The sequence below is a fragment of the Protopterus annectens genome, chromosome 11.part0 (assembly GCF_019279795.1).
Source record: "Protopterus annectens isolate FY-2018-M chromosome 11.part0, PAN1.0, whole genome shotgun sequence".
NCBI classification, from domain to species: domain Eukaryota; kingdom Metazoa; phylum Chordata; order Ceratodontiformes; family Protopteridae; genus Protopterus; species Protopterus annectens.
The window spans coordinates 1,432,249,803-1,432,275,453 of NC_056745.1; the positions used below are offsets into that span (position 1 = coordinate 1,432,249,803).

The following is a 25,651-nucleotide window of genomic DNA, read 5'->3' on the forward strand; positions in this document are numbered from 1 at the left end:
TTGTTCCCAAATTTCCCGGGCTTTCATATTTTTGTTTCTTTTATCCATTACTATTTTATGGGCTAAAAGATGCTTTATAGCTATTTTTTTAATCCTTCCCAAGATATATTTGTAGGGTCTAACTATATGAGAGCTATGTATAGCTTCATTAGTAAGAAAAATTATTATAAGTATATTTGCTTGTTTTCCTGATATGGTAGATGGGATAATATGTAGAAGGGGAAATTCTCATGTTAGTGTTGTTGTTTGATATCCAATTTTTTGCAGTTGTATCTTGAGGGAATTCCAGAGTTTGTACACACATCTGCAACTTCAAAATATATGCATTAGGTCTGCTACCTGGTCCTTGCAGTGTGGGCAGTATGGTGATTTGGATGCACTGAATTTGTGGAGTATTGTGGGTGTGAAATATGCATTATTATTTATCATGAGCTGAGTGTATGACAGTTTTTTTTAAGGGGTATACATTTCAGTGTTAGACTGATTGCATGAGTTATTTGCTGGTTATCTATGGATGGTTTTAATTTTCTCCAGTAGTTAGAGAAAAGTAGGTCCTTCTGAAATTTTATTTCACCTATCATTTTATACGAGTTAGATATTGTTTTCCTTGTTGTAAGAATAGTCTTCCAAATCAGAGTACAGTTTTCCATGTCACTACTGAGTATAATAAAGTTTTGGAGGTAGCTGGAACACAACTCTTTGATTTGTCTTAGAATTATTATATACGATTTGGGTAGATTTAGGTTAATTCTCATTTCTTGGGTTGTACAGGTAAGGTACGGGTAGATATCTTGGATTATTTTGTCCTTTAATCAAGGAAAAGAGTCAAGGTCTAGCATCTTGTTATTTATTTTTAGATTTGGATTTTTATGGAGGGGTTGTAGTGTTACCATAGCTTGCCCAAGGTTTAAGGAATGATTTGTGTTATATTTATAGAATGTTTTAAGGGATCTATAATGTTATAGGTTTGTAAATCTTATTTGTTTAAAAAGGGAAGCACTTTGGGATTGATGCCTAGTGCTTTATTGTACCAATAGAATATTGTTACCCAAGGAGGTGACCAAGTTTTCATTGTCGGGTTATGTTCTGCTATTCTCAATATTAGGTTAATGTTGATAATAGAGTAATAAATTTTAAAATCCGTCAGGTTCAGATCCCCTTTGCTCTTGGGAAGTGTTAGTTTCTGATACGAAATTCTGTTTTTTTGGGTTCCCATACGAATTTTGCTAAGAAGGTATGAATTTGTTTGAAAAATGTATCATGTATAGCAATCTGTGATGTCGTGAATACATATGTTAGTCTAGGTAAAATGTTAATTTTGATTATTGATACTTTGGCCAGAAATGGTAGCTTAAGGTTATTCTATCTTTTATAGTCTTGTATTATGCTTTGCCATTTAAGAGTTATGTTATGCTGGTAGAATTCCTTGTTGCCCTGGAAGAAAGTAATTCCGAGATATTTAGTTTCCTCTTTAATTTTTATTGTATCTATTAGTGGTATTAATAAGATAAGTGCGGGTGGCCTTAAGGGGAAGATATTTGTTTTACTGAGGTTTAATTTGTAGTTAGACATGATTGAAAATTGTTCAATTGCAGTTATTATTTTGGTTATGTCTGAGTTTGGTGTAGTGAAGTATATGTTCAGATCATCTGCGAAGGTGGTGAGATATACTTTGAAGTTGTGTATTGAGGGGGGATTATGGTACATGTTTTGTTTAATATAAAGAAACAGGGGTTCTAGGTATAGGTTGAATAGAAAGGGCGATAACGGACATCCTTGTCTTGTTCTGTTTTTTATCATAATTCTATTTGACCATGTGTTATTTATACATAGGGATGTGTCTGGATTGCTATATAGAATTTGGATGATGTGAATGAAATGGACAGGTATGTCAAAATAAGGTAATGTTTGATGTAAAAATTCTAGGTTGACCCTGTCAAATGCCTTGTGGGTATCTACTACCATTGCATAGATATTAATATTCCTCTGATTTGCAAAAGATATTAATGCATCCAATGTTAGAGTGTTGTCGCTGGTCTGTCTTTGTGGTGTGAACCCAGATTGCTCTGGAGAAATGATTTTCTCTATCAGGTTTTTAAATCTATTTGCGAGTACTGTGGTCAGAATCTTTGTATATATATTTGAAAGGGAGATGGGTCTATAATTATCTGGGTTTTTGGGGTCTGAATGTTCTTTTAGTATGAAAATAGTTTTGGAGGCATTGAAGTGAGCATAATTTATGTTATTTATTATATAGTTCAGTACACAGTATAGTAGTTTAGCAATTAGGGGGGTGAAAGTTTTATAAAATTCTGACGCAAGTCCATCCGGTCCTGGGGCCTTATGTGACTTTAAATGTTTAATTGTTGTGCTTATCTCATTGACGGAAATAGGTTCCATTAGTTTTTTTTTGTTGATCTAAATCTAGTTTAGGGAATTTTAGTTTTTGAAGAAAACGCTCTCTATCTTCCTTAGAGGTTTGTAATGTTTGTTCTCCATAGACATGAGAGTATATTTATTCGAATACTTTTATAATTTCTTCATTTCTTGTGTAGTTTTAGCCCTTGTAATTTATTTCTGATATTTTTTAGGTGGTTTTGTGTTGAGAGATGATTCTGGCCAAGGCTCTATATGGTATTTGGGCTTCCTCTGTGTAATTAGCTAACATTCTTACCTCATAAAATGACAGATTTCTGGTTTCTAACATATATAGGTCTCTTTGTAGTTTTAGGAGATCAACTTCAGTTTGGCTGTTAGTGTTATTTAGTAGTTCTCTTTCCAGTTGTTCTATTTTCCCTTTCAATGTATACTCCTCTTTTAGTTGTATTTTTTATAATATGCTGCTTTTTTTATGAATGTTCCTCTGACTTGTGATTTGGCTGCAGCCCATTCTATGTTTATTGGGACTTGGGATCTGGAGATATTTGCAAGGGTCGTCTTTAACATTTCTTCAACTTCTTTTATTACATCTGTTTTGATGAGCACGTTAGGATTCAATGACCAGTTATGACCTCTATTAGCTAAGTACAGTTTTTTGTCCCAGTTGATAAACAACGTGACTTTGGAATGATCTGAGAAAAATCTAGTGTGTATAACTGTTGTTGGATCCACGTTAATGAGTATGTCTGAGATTAAAAATAAGTCTATTCTTGACTACTTTTTGTGGCATTGCGAGTAGAATGTGAATTTCATGGACTTATTCTCGTTATTCCCATATTTAAAAGGGACTTATAGTTTAAAGTCTTAAGTTCATTTAGAGCTATTGTGGCTTGTTTATTATATGTTTTAAGCAGGTTAGATTTTTTTTTCTGGGTTTTGATATGTGTTCCAGTCACCTCCAATTATTAGGTAGTGATCTTTAATTTGGTTTAGAATTGGGTAGTGACATAAAAAAGTGATGCTGGTTGCTACAGGGTGCATATAGATTAAGCACCATTATGGGTTTTGGTAATCCTGGGCTGGTAAATGTTATGTAACACCATCTTCCCTCTTTGTCCGCCTTAGTCTCACGTATCTTGTCTTGGAATTGATTTTTAATTATTATGGGAACCCCAGCACTGTTTGTTTTATCCCCTGTTGCTATAACCCACTGCTTTCTCAATTCTGCTTGTTAGAACTTTGTTGAGATGGTTTACTGTGCTTTCTGAAAAAGGGTCCCAAAAATGAAGGAAAATTCTTACTGAACTGAGAAAAGTAGGGTGAAGATCTGAATGACCCCTGAATCAATTTCCCTCTTTCATCACATCTTTTTTGAACTGCAGCAGAACAGCCAAACAGAGCATCCTTTTTCAAGGAAGAATCTTTAACATTCTCTAGGAAGTTCTGAGAACATAACCACACAAATCTTCTCATAACTGAACCAATAGCAGCTGCGCTGGATACAGCAAAAGCAAAGACATAAGAACCCTTTAAAGAGTGTTTGGTTACCTGAAAAACAGACACAATTAAGGAATTTAATGGAGATTCAACCTCTGAAGAAAAACGTTTAATAGCTGACTGTCTCATGTTCTCAAAACAAGCAATAAAAAAATTCAACATGCTAGCCTGGGAGTTCTGAAAGTAAAGTAGGCAGAAAAAGAAACTCCCCTCCCATATCTATCAAAAGTTTCCCATCTTTTTCAGGGGGAATGTAGTAAGCATTCATAATACATTTGTCGTAATTAATGAAATTACATCAGAATCTGATCTAGGAATGGAAAACAAGTATCTATCTGAGGTACTTTATATAACTTTTCTTTGGGGGCAAGAAGCTGACTGTGAGGCATACTGCAAGCTGTTGAGAAAGAGTCCTCTAAAAACAGGAGGAACAACTGTAGGTTGTAGAAAATCTAGTTACAAAAACATAATACTTTTGCTGGGAGACAGGAATTTCATTATGTTCCCAATGAAAGAAATCTGAGCTACACTCTTAGAAAAAGATAATGCTGGAGGGAAATCCAAAGTATCATTTTCTTCAGAATCAGAATCTTCAGCTTGAGTAGGAGTGACTGCAGAAAAACTCTCCTGTTCCACTCTCTACTTTTCTGATTAGGAATCATTGTCAGACTGTAGGAAAATATTTTTCTTTTCCTATTTGAAGACAGTGAAGGAACAGGATTTAATGCATTTAAAGCAAAAAGTAATCCTTGAGCAAATCCAAGCAAGTCTTTCCTGTCTACAGATAAAGGTACAAGAGAAAAGACGTTTTTAAGGCTAGCCTTTTTCTTCCTGGAAGATTCCCTGAAAAAAAAAAAAAAAAAAAATTGCAATTGCAAAAAAATCAGGCACCTTACCCCAGTTAAATGGTATATTTTCAACCTCCCACCAAGACCAACCAGAGTGGGTTCTTCCTTTCCCAGTGAGGAAACCCTAAGCCACACAGGACATGTCTATATCTCAGTCCTTAAAAGCTTTTCAAGGAGCTACACCAGAAGGACTGAGAACCATCTGTAAGCCATCTGATGAACCACAGCTGAGTCGTCCATTGACGACTGAGGGAGTGATGGCGTCGCCCTAACATCTGAAGACTCCCAATGATTCTTCTCTTCTTGTGAATGTCAGAACCAACAACTGCTCCCTGGTTAAGCAGAGAATGAAAGCTGAATGGTGGGTAATGTTACCTGGGTGAGGTCAGTAAACTTTCTGACCGGAAATTGAAGGTTCTCACGTAACATTTTCGTTGACAGTTCCCAAAATCACAATATCTTCCCTGACAAAAGTATTCAATAGAGAATTTTGCAAAGTTAACAAAAAGCTAATGTTTACAGTTTATTTTGCTTACAAAAACATTTGACAAGTAATAATCACTTTATATGTGACAGCCCATAACTAAGATGCTTCCTAGCAAAACATACATATTTTTACAGAAAAAAACAGCTTTCTCTCTGAAAAAAAGATGTACTGAATGACTTTCTCCAGAAGGGAACTTATCTGACAGCCTTGAAAGGATTGCTAGCTTATTTAGTGTCAGCTCCATGAAGCCCACAAAGATACAGCACTTTGATGGCAAAAAACTCTGAAGCTTTCACACCCTAGATGCTGATTTTATATTCCTCTCCTTAAGATACTCCACATGCATGAAAAGTTTCCTAAACTTTTTCATGTGGTAATATCCTTGGCAGAACAGAACCTAATACCTTAAATGCCTGTAACAGTAATATACATGTTGGACATCACATTCGCTGTTTCAGGTCCTGCAGTTTCATCTATTATAAGAGTTTTTGCCAATGTACATGCTTTCATATCTTCCTCTAATATTTATCTCTACTTTCAAATACTCTTGCACTGATAATTAAAATCTTAGCCTATCAGTGTTTCAACCTTGATATAAAGCCCATGTCCACAATTTTCTGCAGGCAGCCTATCAGTCAGTTACTTCATTACACATTTACATGGGTCTATATTACTTCATTGAACCATCACTTCAACGAACAGCATTTCATCAGAAATGCCATTCATCAAATTCCCTGCTAATTATATATACCAACTTCACCAACTCCAAGACTGTACTGCAGTGGGGAAAGGGCAAATTTCCCGATCCTCACTGTAGCGCGATCTCCGTATGAACAATTTGACGAACAGTATGTTCAATGTTATTGCACTGAAAATGCCATTCAATGAGCTGATTTTTCAATGAACTGATATGGACCCATTTTACATTATTACACTGTAATTGCTATGAATGATTTGTGTAAATAAATTACAGTTGCACAAATCCTACTTACCTGTAACAGTAGATATTCAAATTCCTCACTGCCTCAGTTGCACTTTGGGTTATCTGCCAAGGTAACTAACTCAGTAATGGCAATCTTTCAAATGCTCAGAATCCAATCCTTCTCTCTTCCTGTGACAGCTGATTGGCTGATCATACACAGACAAGGAAGCTTTCAGCTGTCACAGGAACTGAGTGTTGTCTTTTTCTGACATCCAAGGAAGAAAGCCCTCAGACACCTCACAGGATCCAGTGCTGATTTTTCTGGCTTACTGCTCAGATAAGCCCCATTTGGGGGTTCCCTTCATCTCATTTTATTAATAGATTTATTATCGTAACCCAGCCACTGGGAATGCAAAAGCCACTGCATTTCTGCATGCTGGTCCCAAGCCCAGATAAATGGGGAGGGTTGTGTCAGGAAGGGCATCTGGCGTAAAACATCTGCCAAATGAGATATGTGAAAACCAATACAGATTTACATACCGGATCGGTCGAGGCCCGGGTTAACAACGACCGCCACCAGTACTGTTAGCCGACAGGGTGCTGGCAGAAATTGGGCTATTGTTGGCCAAAGGAGGAGAAGAAGAGGGGGAAGGCATGCCCGAAGGCAGGAAGAGAGGAGAAAGGTTAGAAGTGTGGTAGTAAGGGTAGGAACTTTGAATGTTGGTAGCATGACTGGCATTGGGAGCGAGCTAGCTGATATGATGGACAGAAGAAAGGTTGATATATTGTGTGTACAAGAGACCAGGTGGAAGGGAAGTAAGGCCAGGTGTATTGGAGGTGGGTTCAAATTGTTCTATCATGGTGTGGATGGGAGGAGAAATGGGGTAGGGGTTATTCTGAAGGAACAGTATACCAAGAGTGTTTTGGAGGTGAAAAGAGTGTCGGATAGAGTGAGGTTTATGAAGTTGGAAATTTGATGGTGTAATGATGAATGTTGTTAGTACATATGCTCCGCAAGTTGGGTGTGTGATGGATGAGAAAAAAAATTTTGCAGTGAGTTTTATGAAGTGGTGATGACTGTACCCAAGGGTGAGAAAGTGGTGATCGGAGTAGATTTCAATGGGCATGCTGGCGAAGGGAACAGAAGGGATGAGGAAGTGATGGGTAGGTATGGTGTTAAGGAAAGGAATTCAGAAGTTCAGATGGTAGTGGACTTTGCAAAAAGGATGGATATGGCTGTGGTGAATACATATTTTAACAAGATGGAGGAGCATAGGGTGACATACAAGAGTGGATGGAGATACACACAGGTGGATTATATCCTATGCAGGAGGGCCAGTTTGAAGGAGATTGGAGACTGTAAAGTGGTGACGGGGGAAAGTGCAGTTAGGCAGCATAGACTGGTGGTCTGTAGAATGACATTGGTGATTAAGAAGAGGAAGAGGAGTGTGAGGGCAGCACCAAGGATCAAATGGTGGAAATTGAAAAAGGGTGATTGTGAGGCGAAGTTCAGGGAAGAGTTAAGACAGACACTGGGTGGCAGTGAAGTGTTACCAAATAGCTGGGTAACTACAGCAGAGCTAGTAAGGGAGACTGCTGGAAAGGTGCTTGGTATGACATCTGGACAGAGGAAGGAGGACAAGGAGACCTGGTGGTGGAATGAGGAAGTACAGGAGAGTATACAGAAAAAGAGGTTGGCAAAGAAGAAGTGGGATTGTCAGAGAGATGAAGAAAGTAGACAGGAGTATAAGGAGATGAGGTGCATGGCAAAGAGAGAGGTGGCAAAGGCTAAGGATAAGGCGTACAGAGAGTTGTATGAAAGGTTGGACACTAAGGAGGGAGAAAAGGACCTGTACCGATTGGCTAGACAGAGGGACCGAGCTAGGAAAGATGTGCAGCAGGTAAGGGTGATAAAGGATAATGAGGGAAACGTAGTCACTAGCGAGGAGAATGTGGAAGGAGTACTTTGAGGGGCTGATGAATGAAGAAAATGAGAGAGAAGGATGGATGATGTGGGGATAGTGAATCAGGACGTGCAATGGATTAGCAAGGCGGAAGTAAGGATAGCTATGAAGAGGATGAAGAATGGAAAGGCTGTTGGTCCAGATGACATGCCTGTGGAAGCTTGGAAGTGTTTAGGAGAAATGGCAGTAGAATTTTTAACCAGATTGTTTAATGAAATCTTGGAAATTGAGAGGATGCCTGAGGAGTGGAGAAAAAGTGTTTTGGTACCGTTTTTTAAGAATAAGGGTAATGTGCAGAGCTGTTGTAACTACAGAGGGAGAAAACTGATCAGTCACAACATGGAATTATGGGAAACAGTAGTGGAAGCTAGGTTAAGAAGGGAGGTGATGATTAGTGATCAGCAGTATGGTTTCATGCCAGGAAAGAACACTACAGATGCGCTGTTTGCTCTGAGAGTGTTGATGGAGAAGTACAGAGAAGGTCAGAAGGAGTTGCATTGTGTCTTTGTGGACTTAGAGAAAGAATATGACAGGGTGTCTAGAGAGGAGTTGTGGTACTGTAAGAGGAAGTCAGGCGTGGCAGAGAAGTATGTAAGAGTGGTACAGGATATGTACAAGGGTAGTGTGACAGCAGTGAGATCTGCAGTGGGAGTGACAGATGCATTTAAGGTGGAGGTGGGATTACATCAAGGATCAGCTCTGAGCCCTTTCTTATTTGCACTGGTGATGGATAAGTTGACAGACAAGATCAGACAGGAGTCCCCATGGACTATGATGTTTGCAGATGACAGTGTGATATGTAGTGAGAGTAGGGAACGGGTTGAGGAGACCCTGGAGAGGTGGAGATATGCTCTAGAGAGGAGAGGAATGAAGGTCAGCTGGAAGAAGACAGAATATATGTGTGTGAATGAAAGGGAGGATAGAGGAATGGTGAGGATGCAGAGAGTAGAGTTGGCGAAAGTGGATGAGTTTAAATACTTGGGATCAACAGTTCAGAGTAATGGCGAGTGTGGAAGAGAGGTGAAGAAGAGAGTACAGGCAGGGTGGAGTGGGTGGAGAAGAGTGTCAGGAGTGATTTGTGACAGACGAGTACCAGTAAGAGTGAAAGGGAAGGTCTACAAAAGGGTAGTGAGACCAGCTATGTTATATGGGTTAGAGACAGTGACACTGACAAAAAGGCGGGAGTCAGAGCTGGATGTGGCAGAGTTAAAGATGTTAAGATTTGCACTGGGTGTGACGAGGGTAGACAGAATTAGGAATAAGTGTATTAGAGGGTCAGCCCAGGTTGGACAGTTTGGAGACAAAGCCAGAGAGGCGAGATTGTGTTGGTTTGGACATGTGCTGAGGAGGGATGCTGGGTATATTGGGATAAGGATGCTAAGGATGAAGCTGCCAGGTAAGAGGAAAAGAGGAAGGCCTAAGATAAGGTTTATGGATGTGGTTAGAGAGGACATGCAGGTGGTCGGTGTGACAGAGCAAGATGCAGAGGACAGGAAGAAATGGAAACAGGTGATCTGCTGTGGCGACCCCTAACCAGGAAAAGTAGAAAGAAGAAGAAGCATCTAGTGAATATCTAGTGATTAAATCAGTCTGCCTGTGTCTCTGGTTAGGCACTTGGTCTAGCTAAAGGTTTCTTTTTCAGTTTATGGTAATCATGGGCATCTGCATCTTCTCTATCCATACAAGTCACACTAACACCACTTTCAAACTTTTCTGCAAATCATAATACCTTATTACACTCTTGAAGGATGTCTTCTCTACTTCCCCATGTCTCTTTCACAATATTCAATAGTCCTCTAAGCCAATTAACAATTTAAAGGTGCTGAATCCTGTAGAGGCCTCAGTCACATCTCACACTGAAAACTTTAAGTAAAGTAACAAATGGTCTCAGTCCTTCCCATATTTTCAGTAACCTTCTTTAACAGAGTTTGCAGTGTCCTATTAAAATGATTTAGCAATCCATTCAATCGAGGGTGATAAACTAAGGTTGTTTTACATGGAAAATGGCAAGTGCTTCATGATTTTTGACATAAAAAGTATGTAACTTGGCACATTAGGGTCTCCCTCAGTATTCCCACTTAGGAAAACAGCAATGTCAGTTCTTTAGTAATAATCACAAAATTAGCCTAAATGGAAAGGTTTCAGGGAAATACATGATTCAGTCTAGCACCACTAGGACATACTGGTATCCTCTCTGCTGGAATTCACTAAAGGCCTAATTATATCCATAGCGATTCTTTCAACTAGAACCTCAACTATGGACATCAGAATTACAGGAGTTCTAAAACACAAGTAATGTGCTATCCTCTGGCACCACATACACCTGACATAATAGTTTTTAATTTCTTTTATGTCTTGGGATGACTTCAGTGTGTCATGTCTGCATGCCCTTCCTATGTTCGCATAGGTTTTCTCCATGTGTTCCAATTTCCTCTCACACTCCAAAGACATGCAGTAGGCAGATTAGCAACTAAAATTGATTGTAGCTGTGAGTATGTGTGTGTGCATGTTGGGAGGGGTATGGAATAGCTGTAGATATGTTAGCCACCCACAGGTATGATCATAGGGTTTAGGTGATGGTCCCGGATGATGTGACATCCCAACCGCATGTACAAAAAAAGAAGATGGGGGGGGGGCGTGATACAATGCCGATGTGGCCAACAAAACCAGGCAAGTTCCCCTCACTTTAGTTTTGTCCATGCTTAAATGACCCCTTGATACATGACTATGGGCCATTTTCATGACTGTTTGCTTAAATGGTTGAGCAACAACTAATGTATACTCTCCTCTCTACTTAGCTGCAGTACAGACCAGGTTGTTCCACATTTTGAAAGATAGGCTGGTGGGGGGGATCCAACAAGGGACTCTTCCCCCAGTACGCTGGAAGTGTTCTTTCTGACATAGCTCAACATCTCATCCTCCCACTAAGCCCTTTTATAACTTACTCAACATATCTGGTAAACAAGTCTGGGATTCCCTTCACTTGGGAGGTTGATGACTTTCTGTTCTCTCCTACATAAGGAAGGCAGTGGGACCTCCATATCCTACTCCTCACTGAGGAAGGGGTAATATCACCAATGCTAAAGAATTTTCTTCAGTAATTTTATAACCAGAAACCCCACTCTTGCTTTGTGGTTTCTAATGGCCATTCACTTTCTATGGTTCCTTACAGCTGTTTATCTCAATCTGCAGGTTTGACCCTCGCTTGGACTTGGGACCCTGTCTCCTCCCAAGGGGCTTATCACACTCTACCTCTGCCAGGAGTATCTATAAGACAGCAACAGTGATCCTTCTTATTTTCAAACAAATTTATACATACTTTGGTCTGTCCCAGACCCTTTACTGTTACCCAGTGTCTTCTGTATCCTCTATTTTCATGTACTGCTAGGGTAATGAAGGGGTCTTGGTCCTGCAAATGGACTGTCAGCATTGATTTCAAGTTTTCTACTGAGGCCATGTTGGACTTCCTAGTGTTTTTGCCCTCTCACTACTTCCATAGGTTTTTGAAGAATGTGAAGTCCTTCTCAATTATTAAAATATGAGCTTCTTAAGTAAAATTCAGTTGTACAAATAAACCTGCCATAACAGTACATGTTCGAATGATCACTGCTAGGCAGCTTAAGCTATATGGGTTACATTCTGCATAGGATGCAACTGCTGGCCAGCTTCCAAAGCTTTGGGGCACCTTCCACATGCCTAAACCATTAATCAGCTCAAGCTGAGCTGACTAAAAGTCAGGTTCAGGGCATCAAGCCCTTCACAGCTTTCATGCAAAAGAGAGAGGCTAAAGCTCTTACAGGACAATGGCAAAAATATGACTATAAAAAGCCCATACCTTGGGGTAAAAAATACAACAAAATAAGAGGGATGTCAGAAGGCAGCAGCTACTGTAGCAGTGATTATTTGAACATCTGTTGTTTTGATAAGTTTATTTAAATCTGTGCTATGTTCTTCATAAGGATCACTGTTGCAGTACCCTACGCTATACAAGTATATTACCAAAGCTTAAAGTTTACTGACCCTCCTCCTCCCAATCAGTTTATGCCTTAAAGTGACTAGGAGGATGAGGGTCCAGAAACTCCTGGAGAACGGTCCTAACAAAGTCTGTCCTAGACATAGAGAAGTTATCTAGTTAACAGTGTTTTCTAAAACTGTGCACAGAGGACCAAGTTGCCGCTTCTAGAATATTCTAGTATCCAACCCTTTCCAAAAAGCCACAGATAAAGCCAATGCCCTAGCAGAGTAATCTTGGATCCCGTCTGGAATTTGTTTTGTTTTGTTTTGTTCTAGTGGCTGTATAAAAAATACATAGTATAAAACAACAACATAGAAATAGTCTGTTTTGGCACAGATTTCCTTTTTTCTGCCAAGATAGTAATGTGTCTGTGGACATCCAAGGCATGAAGTATCCTTTCTCTTTTACTTTTAGGTTCAGGAAAGAAGGCAGATAGATGGAAACCTTCATATAAAGTAAACCTGGATCCCACTTTAGTCATAAATGGAAGTCTTCAGGAAACCTTATCTTCAGATACTCTTCTTGCAGAGGTCAGATAAATTAAGAAGACTGTTTCCATGTTACAAACCCCAAATCAGCCTGATGAGCTGGTTCAAATGGAACAAAAGTTAGTTTTTGCAACACAAAATTAATATCCCAAGCAGCTACCTGTTTCCTAAGGGGCTTCTTATGTAACACCCTTTTCAAAAATATCCCTGCATGAGTGTGCACTGAAAGAGGGGGATTGTGGACAGACATGCTGAAATGGCAAACAAATGAACCCTGAATTCAGCAGTATGACATGGCATAGGGTAGTACCTCACACAAATACTATAAAACCAAAGAAAAAGGTAGCCCTTAATGGGTGCTGCTTCTTTTACTGGCACCAACTAGAAAAACTTTTTTCATTTGCTAACATGGTGATTTTGTAGTAGCAGCAGATAGGGCTGTCTCCTCACAGCAAAAGGCTCCCCGGTTTGATTCTTGGCTGGGGTGCCTTCTGTGTGGAGTTTGTATGCCCTTCCTGTGTTCGCATGGGTTTCCTCCAGATACTCCGGTTTTCTCTCACATTCCAAAGACAAGCAGTAGGTAGATTGGGACACTCTAAATTGGCCATAGGTGTGAGTGTGGGTGCAAGAGTGTAGTGTGGAAGAACAACCATGGCAGGGCTAGCAACCTGGAGGTGTAATCCTTGGCTATAGATGATTGCACTGCTGATGTAACACCCCAAGCCCATGTGCAAAAACAGGAAAACGGATTCTGGGTGGGTGACTGGATAGCTGGATTTTTAGTAGCAAGCATTCTTGCTTCCATTAATACTTGCTGCATACCCCCAGGGAAAAAGGTACCTAAAGGTATTAAAATTCTATAATCCATGCAGCCAGTTTTAGTTGTTTGAGGTTGGAATGCATCAAACAATCCAATACCAGGTTTCCTGTTTGTGTTGGAGAAGTGCAGATAATGTTTTGGGAATGCTCAGCTATTAAACAGTATAAACATGACTTGCAAAACATCTGGCCACCACAGTCTGGCTGTAGCAGATGCAGCTTTCTCCTGGCTTATTCTTATTGAGAGTGCATGGAACCATGTCACATGAGCGTCCAGGTAGCGAACTGCTGGACATACTAATGTTAAAGGCATAGAAATGTGTCACCCACAGACAAAAGCAGACTGCCCCCTCTTGACAGTGATGATCTACTGGCTACCACAAAGGGCTTATTTGGGTCAGAATCAGCCAGAAAGGAACTCAAGCAAACACATAAGGTAACACACAAAAGAGCCTGGGAGGAATACATTTAATGATTATATCAGAAAAAGGTTTTTAAACTAGACCTAAAACAAGAGGCTAACTAGAAATTTTGAAGCACACTAAGGGAAGGGAATACAATGTAGGTAAGTACGCCAAAAAGCTATAAGAGCTTTATAAATCTATCTAGAACTACCTAAATATCAATATATGTAAGAAAAATATGAAAAAACAGTTTTACTTTCCCAAGGTAATGTAGAAAGTACAGTTGTGTACACCTACCATAAATGTAGATGTTCGAGTGTCTTCACTGTTGCAGTCATAACTGTAGGGTGATCCTGCCGGCAGGCAGCCCGAGGTCGGCCAGAATCACAAAGTCTGGGTCCGGCATCGGCTGCACAAGCTAGTACCCTGACATCAGTACGCTCTGGTACATAGCCTTCAGCCAACGCCATCTTCTCCAGCCTTTCTTGCCCCAGATGTCAGAAATCCCCAATAAACAAAAAAATGAGTCCCACAAGGAAACACAAACACACCATAAAGTGAAAAAAGAGGGGATAGGAGGGAGGGAAACACCGACTGCAACAGTGAAGACACTCTAACATCTACATTTATGGTAGGTGTACACAGCTGTACTATGTTCTTTGTGTTTCACTGTTGCAGTCATAACTGTAGGGTGGAATCCCAAAGCAGAGAAGAAAGGGAGGAGGCTTAGATAGAAGAAGGGGCAGCAAGAAGGCCCTGCAAAACAGCAGAGGCAAAACCTGCCCTGGTCTTAGAGTACAAAGGGAGATTGTAGTGCTTGGAAAAGGTATGCACAGAACTCCAAGTGGCAGCTTCCAAGATATCCTTGGTAGGGACTCCTCTGAGAAAAGCAGTAGAAGTGGCAGCTGCTCTAGTAGAATGACTTCTCACAGTACCTGGAAACTGTTTCCCATGATGAGTGTAACAAAATCTTATTCCATAGGCAATCCATTTGGAAATAGTTTGTTTGGAAATAGCCTTTCCAAGAGAACTGGTGGCAAAAGAAACAAACAATTAGTTAGATTTTCTGAACTCTTTAGTCCTGTCCAAGTAAAATCGTAACTGTCTGTGTACGTCCAATGAATGCAAAATCCTTTCCCCTTTATTTTGAGGATTAGGAAAGAAGGTAGGAAGGTGAATAGTCTGATTTAAAGCAACTTTCGAAATCACCTTAGGCATGAAAGAAGGATTGGTCCTCAAGGATACTCTGTCAAGATGGAAAATTAGGTATGGCTCCACAGCCATAAGAGCTTGCAACTCTGAAACCCTTCTGGCAGAAGTCAATGCTAACAAAAGAACTGTCTTCCAGGATAAATATTTAATATCAGAAGCAGCAGGCTCAAAAGGAGGCAAAGTGAGTTTTTCCAAAACATAGTTAAGATCCCAGGCAGGGACAGGAGGGGTCCTAGGAGGCCTCAAATTCTTAGCACCTCTCAAGAATTGTCTCACCAATGGATGAGAAAAAACAGGAGGGTCAGTATTAAAATGAGCAGATATAGCAGAAGCATGAATCTTAATGGAAGAAAAGGAAAGGCCTTTAGACAAAAGGTCTGAAAGGTAAAGCAAAATAGACGAGAGATCAGGCACAAAAGGGTTAGAGCCACGGTCCTGCATCCAAATACAAAACCTTTTCCATTTAGAGGCATAGGATTTCCTAGTGCTAGGCCGTCTGGCTTCTAGAAGAACATCCAAAACTTGTTTGGGGAGCTTAGAAGAAATCAAGGTTCCTTGAAGAGCCAAGCTGCCAGGCAAAGGGTCTTGAGATGAGGGTGTAGCATCTGACCCTGATGCTGGGACAGAAGAGAAGGGTACAGAGGAAGGATCCAAGGAGGTTCCAAGCACAGATGTTGTAAGGTTGGATACCAAAACTGTCAAGGCCAATTTGGAGCGATCAAGATGATGAATTTGGGCTTGTCCTGTTTTATCTTCAGTAATATCCGGGGAAGAAGAGGAAGAGGAGGGAAGGCATATCCCGAAAGGTTCCTCCAACTGAATGACAGGGCATCCACTTTCCAAGCTGTTTTGTGGAAGGATCTGGTGCAAAAGAGAGGCAGCTGATGATTGAGATGGGATGCAAACAGATCTATCTGGGGACACCCCCAAACTGCAGTTATCCTGTTGAATAAGTTGGTGTCTAGCATCCATTCGGGAGGATCCAAAATGTTTCTGATTAGGCTGTCTGCTAAGAGATTCTGCTTTCCTGGAATGAATTGAGCCTGAAGATGCAGATTCAGACTTAGAGCTATGTCCCATAAAGCCATAGCTAGTCTGCAAAGGGGGTATGAATGAGAGCCCCCCTGCTTGTTTATGTACCACATGACTGTGGTGTTGTCTGTATGAATAAGAAGAGGCCCTGGTTGCAAAAGGGTCTTGAAGGCTAGAAGAGCATTTTGGACTGCCAACATTTCCTTCAGATTGATGTGCCAGTGAAGGTGGTTCTTTGTCCAGGTCCCCTGCTGGCAATTGTTTAGAAAATGTGCTCCCCAAGCATAATCCGAGGCGTCCGTGGTTATGATTTGAGAAGGTTGAGGAAGATGAAAAGGCTTCCCTTCGTTTAAAGCGTACACCCTGGACCATCAAAGGAACTCCTTCTGGAGGCAGGGGATCAGAGGAATCAAAGTGTCCAGATCTTGGTAATGCTGTGACCATACACTTTTCAGGTACCATTGAAGCTTTCTCATATGAAGCCTTGCATTTGGAATTAACAGAATGCATGAAGCCATATAGCCCAGTGCCTGCAGGAATTTCCTTGCAGTGAGCTGAGTTAAGTTTGCCAAGGTTTTGAAAATTGAAGCCAGCTGTATTTGTTTTTCTGGAGTAAGGAAAGCCCTTTGTAAGGTTGTATTTAGGAGGGCTCCCAAAAATATCATTTGTTGAGAAGGAACCAATTGGGACTTTTTTATGTTCAGTGAAAATCCCAGGAGGAGGAAGAGACGTTGAACAAAATCCAGATGTCGAAGTAAACGGTCTTTGCTGTCTGCCTGGATAAGGCAGTCGTCCAAATAGGGGTAAATTTGAATCCCCTGAAGTCTGCAATAAGCCACTACTGGGGCCAGGCACTTGGTAAAACCCTGGGCACAGTAGATAAACCAAAGGGCAGTACAGAGAATTGAAAGTGCCTCGAGCCTGCTTTGAATCTGAGGAATTTCCTGCATTCCTGCCTGATGGGAATGTGTAAGTAGGCCTCCTTTAGGTCCAATGTCACCATCCAAGTGTCCTGGGAGAGTACTGGAAGCAGTTGTTGTAGAGTAAGCATTTTGAATTTTGGAATTTCCAAAAAGGTGTTTAACACTGAGAGGTCCAGAATAGGTCTCCATGAGTTTTGTTTTCTTGGAACCAGAAATAGTCTTGAGTAAAAGCCTTTTCCCATTTCTGAGAGAGGAACAGGCTCTATGGCTCTCATGGCCAGTAGAGCATCCACTTGATTTAAGGCCTCTGCCCATTGATGTTTTGGCAGATCTGGCCAACCGATAACCCTTGGCAGAGTATGAAAATGGAACTTGTAGCCTCTTAAAATCACGTCCAATACCCATTTGTCCTGGGTAATATGAGTCCAATTTCTGTAAAAAAGAGAAAGCTTTCCTCCGAGAGGGGCATCCAGGTAAGGGGGTCCTGAAGCCCAACCGAGAGAGTCATTGAGTCTGCTTCCTTTGAGATTGGGATCCGTCTTCTCCCCCTTCTATGTGAAGAAGCAGTCCACTGTCTGGATCTGTAAGAGGCCTGAGCTTGACCACGACCTCTGGAGCGTCTATATCTTCCCCTTTGAGGCCTGTTGTACGTGGGAAAGGACCAATTTTTGGAGGGCCAATTCCTGGAAAATCTAGGTGGCTGAACTTGTAAGAAATCTTTCACAGTCTGCATAGATTTTGCCTTTTCTTCCATCTTTTTAATAACCTCTTCAGCCTTGGATCCAAATAAAACATCATGCTGAACAGGGGCATCTAAAAGTTTAGCCTTAACCTGTTCCGGCAAACTTTGTTCACAAAGCCAGGCATGTCTCCTAATAACAGTACCAGAGGCTGCGGCCCTGCAAGAAGCTTCCAAAGCATCAAAACCACGATGCAAACTATGCTAGTTCACTTGTTCAGTTGCATCCTGCAATTCCTTATCCTCTGCACATGCCGGAAAGGTAGCAAGCTTTTGCTTCAAAACAGACAAAAGAAATTGCTGATACTTAAACATATGAAACTGGCAATTTAAAGCCCTAATAGCAAGGGTAGCAGAAGTATATACCTTTTTACCCCACCTGTCTAAGGCACGAGAATCCTTCTCGGAGGGAATAGGATTTTTGGAAGAAGCAACCTTAGCAGCCTTAGAACCCTGAGAAATAGTTTCAGGATCCGCAGAAGGGTTCTTGAATAAGAATAAATGAGAATCAGGGACCCTGTAAAATCTATCAGGCTTAGAAGGAGCAGGGGGCATGGAATCAGGATTCAAATTAGCCTCAGAAAAGGCATCATCCACAATATCAAGAACAGGAGGAATAGCTAAAGGCCTGTGTTGAGGGAGAAGAAGGAATTCCCTAAGCCTCTTCTTGGAAGCAGAGTAATCCTGACCTTCCCAATGAAAATGTTCCCTCATCTCATGTAAAGTCTCCCCAAAAGAGAAATCCTCAGGCGGAGAAGCAGAGGGTAGGGAATCCTCTGCATCCGAATCCTCATAAGGAGGAAAGGAATATTCTTGATCAGAGGAAGAAACAGAAGATACAGAAGCCTGGTCAGAGGAATCCAAAGGAACATCCTGTCGAGGCCTTTTCTCTGGAGGGGGGTGAGAACCCCTGATCATTGTAAGCAAATCTTCAGCCATCCTTAGCAATTGCTTCTGTGTCTTGGGAGTAGCTTCAGAAGTAGCTGGAGCAGAAACTTTAGGTTTAACTGGAGTCTTGGACTTTGTCTTTGTCTTTGAAATGGTGATGTGAGTAGGCCTGGATACCCCCTCAGAAGCCGGTACCTGCACAGCGGTTCCAGACCCATCTAAGGGAGCGACGTCCAAAGGTCCTGCAGCAGATAAAACAATAGGCCTTGATGGCTCCCCATGGGAGTCCGTATCGGCCATCGGTTCAGAAGTGGCGGACGACAGGGGCTGCAAAAGCGCCTCACTGACGACAGCCGAACCGGACGCTGGCTCCAGCTGCGACGAATCCTGTTTGGACCTCGGAGGCCTGTCCTTGTCTTTGTGCTTCTTTTGAATTCCGGTAGAATCTGACGACATTCTATAATTGAAGCGCCTGCCAAAGTAATTTAAAGCCCAGTCGTACCGACGCTTAATAGTGCGAGAATTGAACCTGGCACAGAACCAACAACAAGAAACGTTGTGGTCAGGGCCTAAGCAAGGTAGACAGTAAGAGTGGAAATCTTTATGAGGTATCTGTTTTCCACACGCTATACAATTATTAACTTTTTCTGACATCAGAGGAACAAGAAAAAGATTCCCAAACGGGGTACTTAGCTTTGAGAAGAGAAGTAAGAACTTCGGACCGACAGCAATCAAATACGTAGATCGAAAATCGCCAACCAACGACTTGCGAGCTGCTTTCCACCGCACGGCAAGAAAGACTGGAGAAGATGGCGTCGGCTGAGGGCTATGTACCAGAGCGTACTGACGTCAGGGTACTAGCTTGTGCAGCCGACGCCGGACCCAGACTTTGCGATTCTGGCCGACCTCGGGCTGCCTGCCGGCAGGATCACCCTACAGTTATGACTGCAACAGTGAAACACGAAGAACATCCTCCAATCTGTTGCAGCGGCAAACTAGATCTGGGGAACCTCTAGGTGCATCATGGGTTAGGGACTTGGCCTTGAGCTATTTGAAGACCTCGAGCTTTGCAATTGGCTGACTCGGAGCTGAGAGATCGGCTCCAAACCCATCAGTAAAAACTGAATGGCGAGATAGAACAACTTCACATTGATTATATTTATGGAGCTGTACCAAGACAGTTGCTTGTTGCTCAGACAGTAACTGATTTAAGAACTATTTTCAAGGTCTGTTTAGGGAGTAACTGATTAAGGAACTACTTTCAAAGTGTACTTATTCAATCAGTTGTTTGCTTGCAACTGCATTAAGCTGTAAACCTTTATGATGATTTGCTAAGATTTATGTTATTGTTTCACAATAACATTTTGCAGGGAAAAGAAAAGAATCATGAAGCAGAAGGCAATGAAGAGGAAAACCCGTAAAACAACCCCACCACACTTGTCTGAACATATAACAGTAAGTTGTTATGCAGCTAAAATATTTACTTTAAAATGCACTGTTTTAGGAGGAAACAGTATACTGGGTTTATCTCTCGGTATTCTTTATTTTCAATGACTTACCTCTTTTAACATCTTTGGTATCAGCCTCTCTGCTTTGTGGAGCAACACAAGAAACATCAAAACTCAAATTATTTAATGGATGTGATGACGTCTTTGGAATTCCATTATTGGCAGTTTTGTGTCCATCAACTTCTTCTTCATTTTCTTCTGAAGAATCCTTTAATTACACAGCATGAAAGTCAGTATTTATCCCTTCTACTACAAAAAACAATAATTAACATGCTGAGATTTTTGATTATACAAACTGTTTTGACCTGCATAAAGTACAGCTGTATGGAGCACTCATCATAACAGCAGACTGTTGCTTTCTGTTTTTCAGTAATCATAATTGGATTCTAAACTCTTTCCCTCCCCAAATTAAGACTTGATAAAAGAGAATGATATTTTTTCCTGCGGGCTGCAAGTAAAGCGGACTTTTTATAAACAGACTAGATGTATGCAATGTGGAAAACTGGAGAATCCCCAGAATGACATGTGCAAATGACTGAGCAGCAAAACTTCAAAAAAAAAAAAAAAAAAAAAAAAAAAAGTGAATAAGCCAAGCCCTAGTCAAAAAGATGTGATACAGACTGAAAACCAATGGGGATTTAACTTGCAAAGTTGGGGAATGGACATTATTAGACTGCCACTAACAACAGTATTCCTTTCATTTAATAGACAACACTTCTAAGTGGTCAATTTTCTGACTTCATTAAATATCCACTTCCACAGAGAAATCTAAACTAGTAAGAATCAGATCGCTAGCCTCCTAGCTGGAAGGCAAAGGTAGCATAAGTCCGGGTGAATGACTTCCTCTTTCTGTCAATAAGGCAGATTGTCACAAAGAAATAAAAGCAAGCCCTAACAAAACGTTCCAGTGAAGATGGGAGAAAACACAGCTGTGCAACAAAACTGACAGCAGATGTCTGAAGCTGGATTACTGCTGCAACAGATTCATAATAATATTCATAATAATATTAAGTTTCAAACAGAGGTAGGCATTAGTTTTCATAGGTTCATAGGTTTATACTAGGCTATCTGCCCTGGGGCATTTACAAGCCTAGCCAGAGTGTGTTTGGCTTTTGCCACCTTTTTAGATCGGTTTACTGTGCCTCTGTAGAGTAGGTCACAGAAGATAGCCCTTTTAAGGTTAGTTTACTGTGCCCCTGTCTAGCAGGGACACAGAAGAGATCCCAGGGGTGGGTTGAACTTACGATCTCCCATCCACTCATCAAGATTTCTCTTGAAGAGGGTCAGTGAGGGGCTCTGCCTAACATGGACTGGGATTCTTTTCCAGAGTGAGGGCAGCCTCTGGGATATGAATCTGTCCCTCCAGCATGTCCTATTTATTTCTGTGCTGAGGTATAAGTCCCTGCTAGCTCTAAGGGATTTGGATTTCCTGAGGTGGAGCATGTTCATTAATTTTGGGTTGGACATGGCTTTATATGTCAGGCATAGATCACCTCTGAGTTGGCGGTAAGCAACTGAGTAGAGCTGGAGTTTCATGTTAGATCTTTTATCAGTTGGATATCAATAGTATGAAATTAGATTATTTGACCCTTGCTGCAGTCATCAGAAAAAAATCTCCAAAATTTAGTGCATTAGAAATAATGAATGATGACATCCCTGGGGTTAGATTACAGGGGTCTATAAAAACAGTGATCCTAATCGAAGCACTTGTATACTTGTGTATATATATATATATATATATATATATATATATATATATATATATATATAAACACACACACACACACACAAACTGAAACTTTGTTAGATGCAACCCTAAACAGACCGTCAAACTCTAGTTAGAGTCCTACAGAGGTAAATTAACTGCACATTTAAGTGTGTCTTCACCAGTTAAGTTACCTGCGCCAGAAAACGTTTTTCAGTCATAACTTGGGCTAAAGGTATAGATAACAGTGAAAAAATAATGTTTATAAAAAAACTACAATAGTCTGCAGGCTTTTGTTGTATTTAAATGATTTTCAGCCAAGCGCTCTGTTTTTAGCTGCTTATATTGCTGCCATCAGCTTGGAATCCTTACTTTTTAACTTTATTGTTACTGCAATAGGGCGGCCACGGTGGTGCAGCAGTTAGCGTTCCTGCCTCACAGCAAGAGTTTCTCCAGTTTGATCCTCGGCTGGGGTGCCTTCTGTGCGGAGTCTGCATGTCCTCCCTGTGGTCGCGTGGGTTTCCTCTGGGTGCTCCAGTTTCCTCCCACATCCCAAAGACATGCTGTAGGTGGATTGGACACTCTAAATTGGCCCTAGGCGTGAGTGTGTGCATGTATGTGCCTTCTGTGGAAGGTTGAGCACTGGGCTGGCAACTCAATACCGTAAAACTCCACTGCCAATCATGAGCGGACAGGTGATCCGCTGTGGCAACCCCCTAACCGGGAAAAGCTGAAAGAAGAAGAAAGTACAGTTCTGTACACTTACCATAAATGTAGATATTTGAGTGTATTCACTGTTGCAGTCCTTACAAAATGGATTATCGGGCTCCCTGTAGCCTCAGTCAGCCAGAATACCAAAGTCCTTGGTATATGATGTCGACTGCCTTCTGTTTAAGCCTGACGTCAGGACGTCAGGTACAAAGGAAGGTAGCAGATGCCATTTCCTCAGTGTTTCTTGCCTTAATTGTCAGGAGCCCCCAAAAACGGTTAGACCAGTAAAAGAAATATCCAGTCTGTGCCCTAGGAAAAAAAGGGGATGGAAGGGGGGGGGGGGAGACAAGGACTGCAACAGTGAATACACTCGAACAAATACATTTATGGTAAGTGTACAAAACTGTACTATGTTCGTGTTTCACTGTTGCAGTCCTTACAAAATGGTTTGATTCCCAAAGCCCAGGAAAAAATAAAAGGGAGGAGGAACACCCACTGTTTAAGGGTTGGTAAGGATGCCCTGCAACACTGTAGTGGCAAAACCAGCCCTGGACTTAGAAAACAAGGGTAAATTGTAATGCTTTGTGAAAGTGTGGGCAGAAGTCCAGGTAGCTGCTTCCAAGATGTCTCTAGTAGGTACACCTCTTAAAAAAGCTGCTGAGGTAGAGGTTGCTCTAGTAGAATGGGTCCTAATACTCTCTGGAGGAACCTTGCCATGCTGTAAGTAACAAAAGTGAATACAATGAGCAATCCACTTAGAAATGGTCTGTTTAGAAATAGCTTTGCCCTGAGCCCCAGGAACAAAACTGACCAACAACTGGTCCGACTTTCAAAAAGGTTTAGTCCTGTCCAGGTAAAAATCTAAGCTGTCTATGCACATCCAGGGAATGCAGTAACCTTTCTCCTTTATTCAGAGGATTAGGAAAGAAAGAAGGTAGGCAGGTGCATAGACTGGTTAAGGGACAGGCTAGAAACCACCTTAGGCATAAAAGAGGGATTAGTTTGAAGAAAAACCTGATCCACATGGAAGATGATAAATGTCTCTTCTGCCACTAAGGCCTGCAGCTCAGAAACTCTTCTAGTTGAAGTAATAGCCAATCGAAAGGCAGTTTTCCAGGAGAGAAACTTCAAATCTGCTGAAGCAGCTGGTTCAAAATGAGGCAGAGTAAGTTTCTCAAGTACAAAATTAAGATCACAAGCAAGAATAGGTGCCCTTCCGGGAGGCTTTAAACTGCTAGCTCCCTAAGGAACTGTTTCATCAATGGATGAGAGAAAATGGGTTGCTCAAAGGAACAATGATCAGAAATAGCTGAAGCATGAATCTTGATAGAAGAAAAGGAAAGTCCACCATTAAGCAATCCTGCCAGACAGTCAAGAATAAGAGGAAGAGTAGGTTGTGAAGGGTCTTCTCCTCTAGTCTGCATCCAAATGGAGAATCTTTTCCACTGATCTGCATAAAATTTCCTAATGCTAGGCCTCCTGGCCTCACAAAGGACCTCAACCACCTGTTGTGAAAAGTTTAAATTATGAGCCAGGCTGCCAAATGTAAAATCTGAAGATGAGGATGCAGAATCCCCCCCCCCCCCAGAACCAAGAGATCTAGTATCAGGGGAAGATGCCAAGGCTGAGACTGGGAGAGACTGCGAAGTAGTGGATACCAATGTTGCCTGGGCCAGTCTGGAGCTACGATGATGGCCTTGGTTTTTCATCCCTTACCTTTAACAGTACTCTGGGAAGAAGAGGCAGAGGAGGGGATGCATAGATTTAGAGATGTGTCCAGGGGAAGGATAGAGCATCCACCTTCCAAGCTTTGTCGTTATGATCCCTGGTGCAAAAGGTTGGAAGAAGGTGGCTGATCAGAGATGAGAAGAGATCCACCTGGGGAGTGCCCCAATGCTGAATGATGAGATAGAAGATGGTCTTGTTTAGTTGCCACTCGTAAGGATCCAGGACCTGCCTGCTCAAATGGTCTGCCAAGGTGCTGAACCTTTCTGGAGAAATTGAGCTATGAGATGAATGCCCATGGAAGCTGCCATGGACCATAGTATCATGCTTTGTCTGGACAGGGGCTAAGAGTGAGTCCCTCCCTGCTTGTTGATGTACAACATGATTGTGGTGTTGCCTGTCCTGACTAGAAGAGTACCAGCAGAAAGAAGATGCTCAAAAGCCATCCAAGCCTGCTGGACTGCCATCAATTCATTCAGATTTATGTGCAAATGAACCTGTTGATAGTTGCAAGTCCCCTGAATGCATCTGCCTTCTAGATGTGCTCCCCAAGCATAGTCCAATGCATATGCGGTGAGAGTCTGGCTGGCAGAAGGTGGACAGAAAGGCAAGCCTTTGTTCTGTGCACAGGCCGTTGCCCACCAAAGAAACTCCATCTGCAGGCAGGGAATCAGTGGAAGAATCAAGTCTAAATCCTGAGTGTGTTGACACCAAAGGTTTTTGTTTGAGGTGCCATTGTATTTTCCTCATATGCAGTCTGGCATATAGAATCATCAGAATACATGAAGCCATGAATCCCAGGGCTTGCAGGAATTGCCTTGCAGAGAGCTGGGTCATGCTTGCCAAATTCTTGAAATAATTTGAAAGATCCATTTGTTTCTCTTGAGGGAGGGATACCATCTGGGCGGCTGTGTTCAGACTCACTCCCAGGAATACAATCTCCCTGATGGGTACTAATTTTGACTTATTTTTATTGATAGTGTAGCCCATATAGGTGAGAAGGTTCTTTACAAAGTCAAAATCCTTTAGAAGTTGCTCTGGAGAGTTTGCGTGAATAAGACAGTCGTCCAAGTAAGGGTAAATTTGAATATTTCTTTGCCTGCAAAAAGCAATGACTGGAGCCAGGTATTTTGTAAAAACTCTGGGAGCAGTAGATAAGCCAAAGGGCAGTGCAGAGAATTGGAAGTGCCTTTTCCCCACCCTGAAGTGAAGGAACTGCCTGCAACTTTCCCTTATTGGGATGTGCAGATAAGCTTCTTTGAGGTCCAAAGTAATGAGCCAGGAATCCTTTGCCAGCATTGGCAGCAATTGCTGAAGAGTGAGCATTCTGAACTTGGGAATCATCAGAAAAGTGTTTAGAATGGACAAATCTAGAATAGGGTGCC

The 25,651-nt window shown here is 41.5% G+C and overlaps 1 protein-coding gene across 7 annotated transcripts in view; it reads right to left on the reverse strand.

Annotated features, from left to right (window-relative positions):
* Window positions 1-25,651, reverse strand: part of LOC122815888 (ankyrin repeat domain-containing protein 26-like) — a 2,190,206-nt gene that overhangs the window by 1,672,004 nt on the left and 492,551 nt on the right. For all 7 annotated transcript variants that reach the window (XM_044088730.1, XM_044088728.1, XM_044088731.1 and 4 more), the window contains exon 11: window positions 20,177-20,333. In XM_044088730.1, coding sequence (XP_043944665.1) covers window positions 20,177-20,333 — 157 coding nt within the window. The remainder of the gene's footprint in view (window positions 1-20,176; window positions 20,334-25,651) is intronic.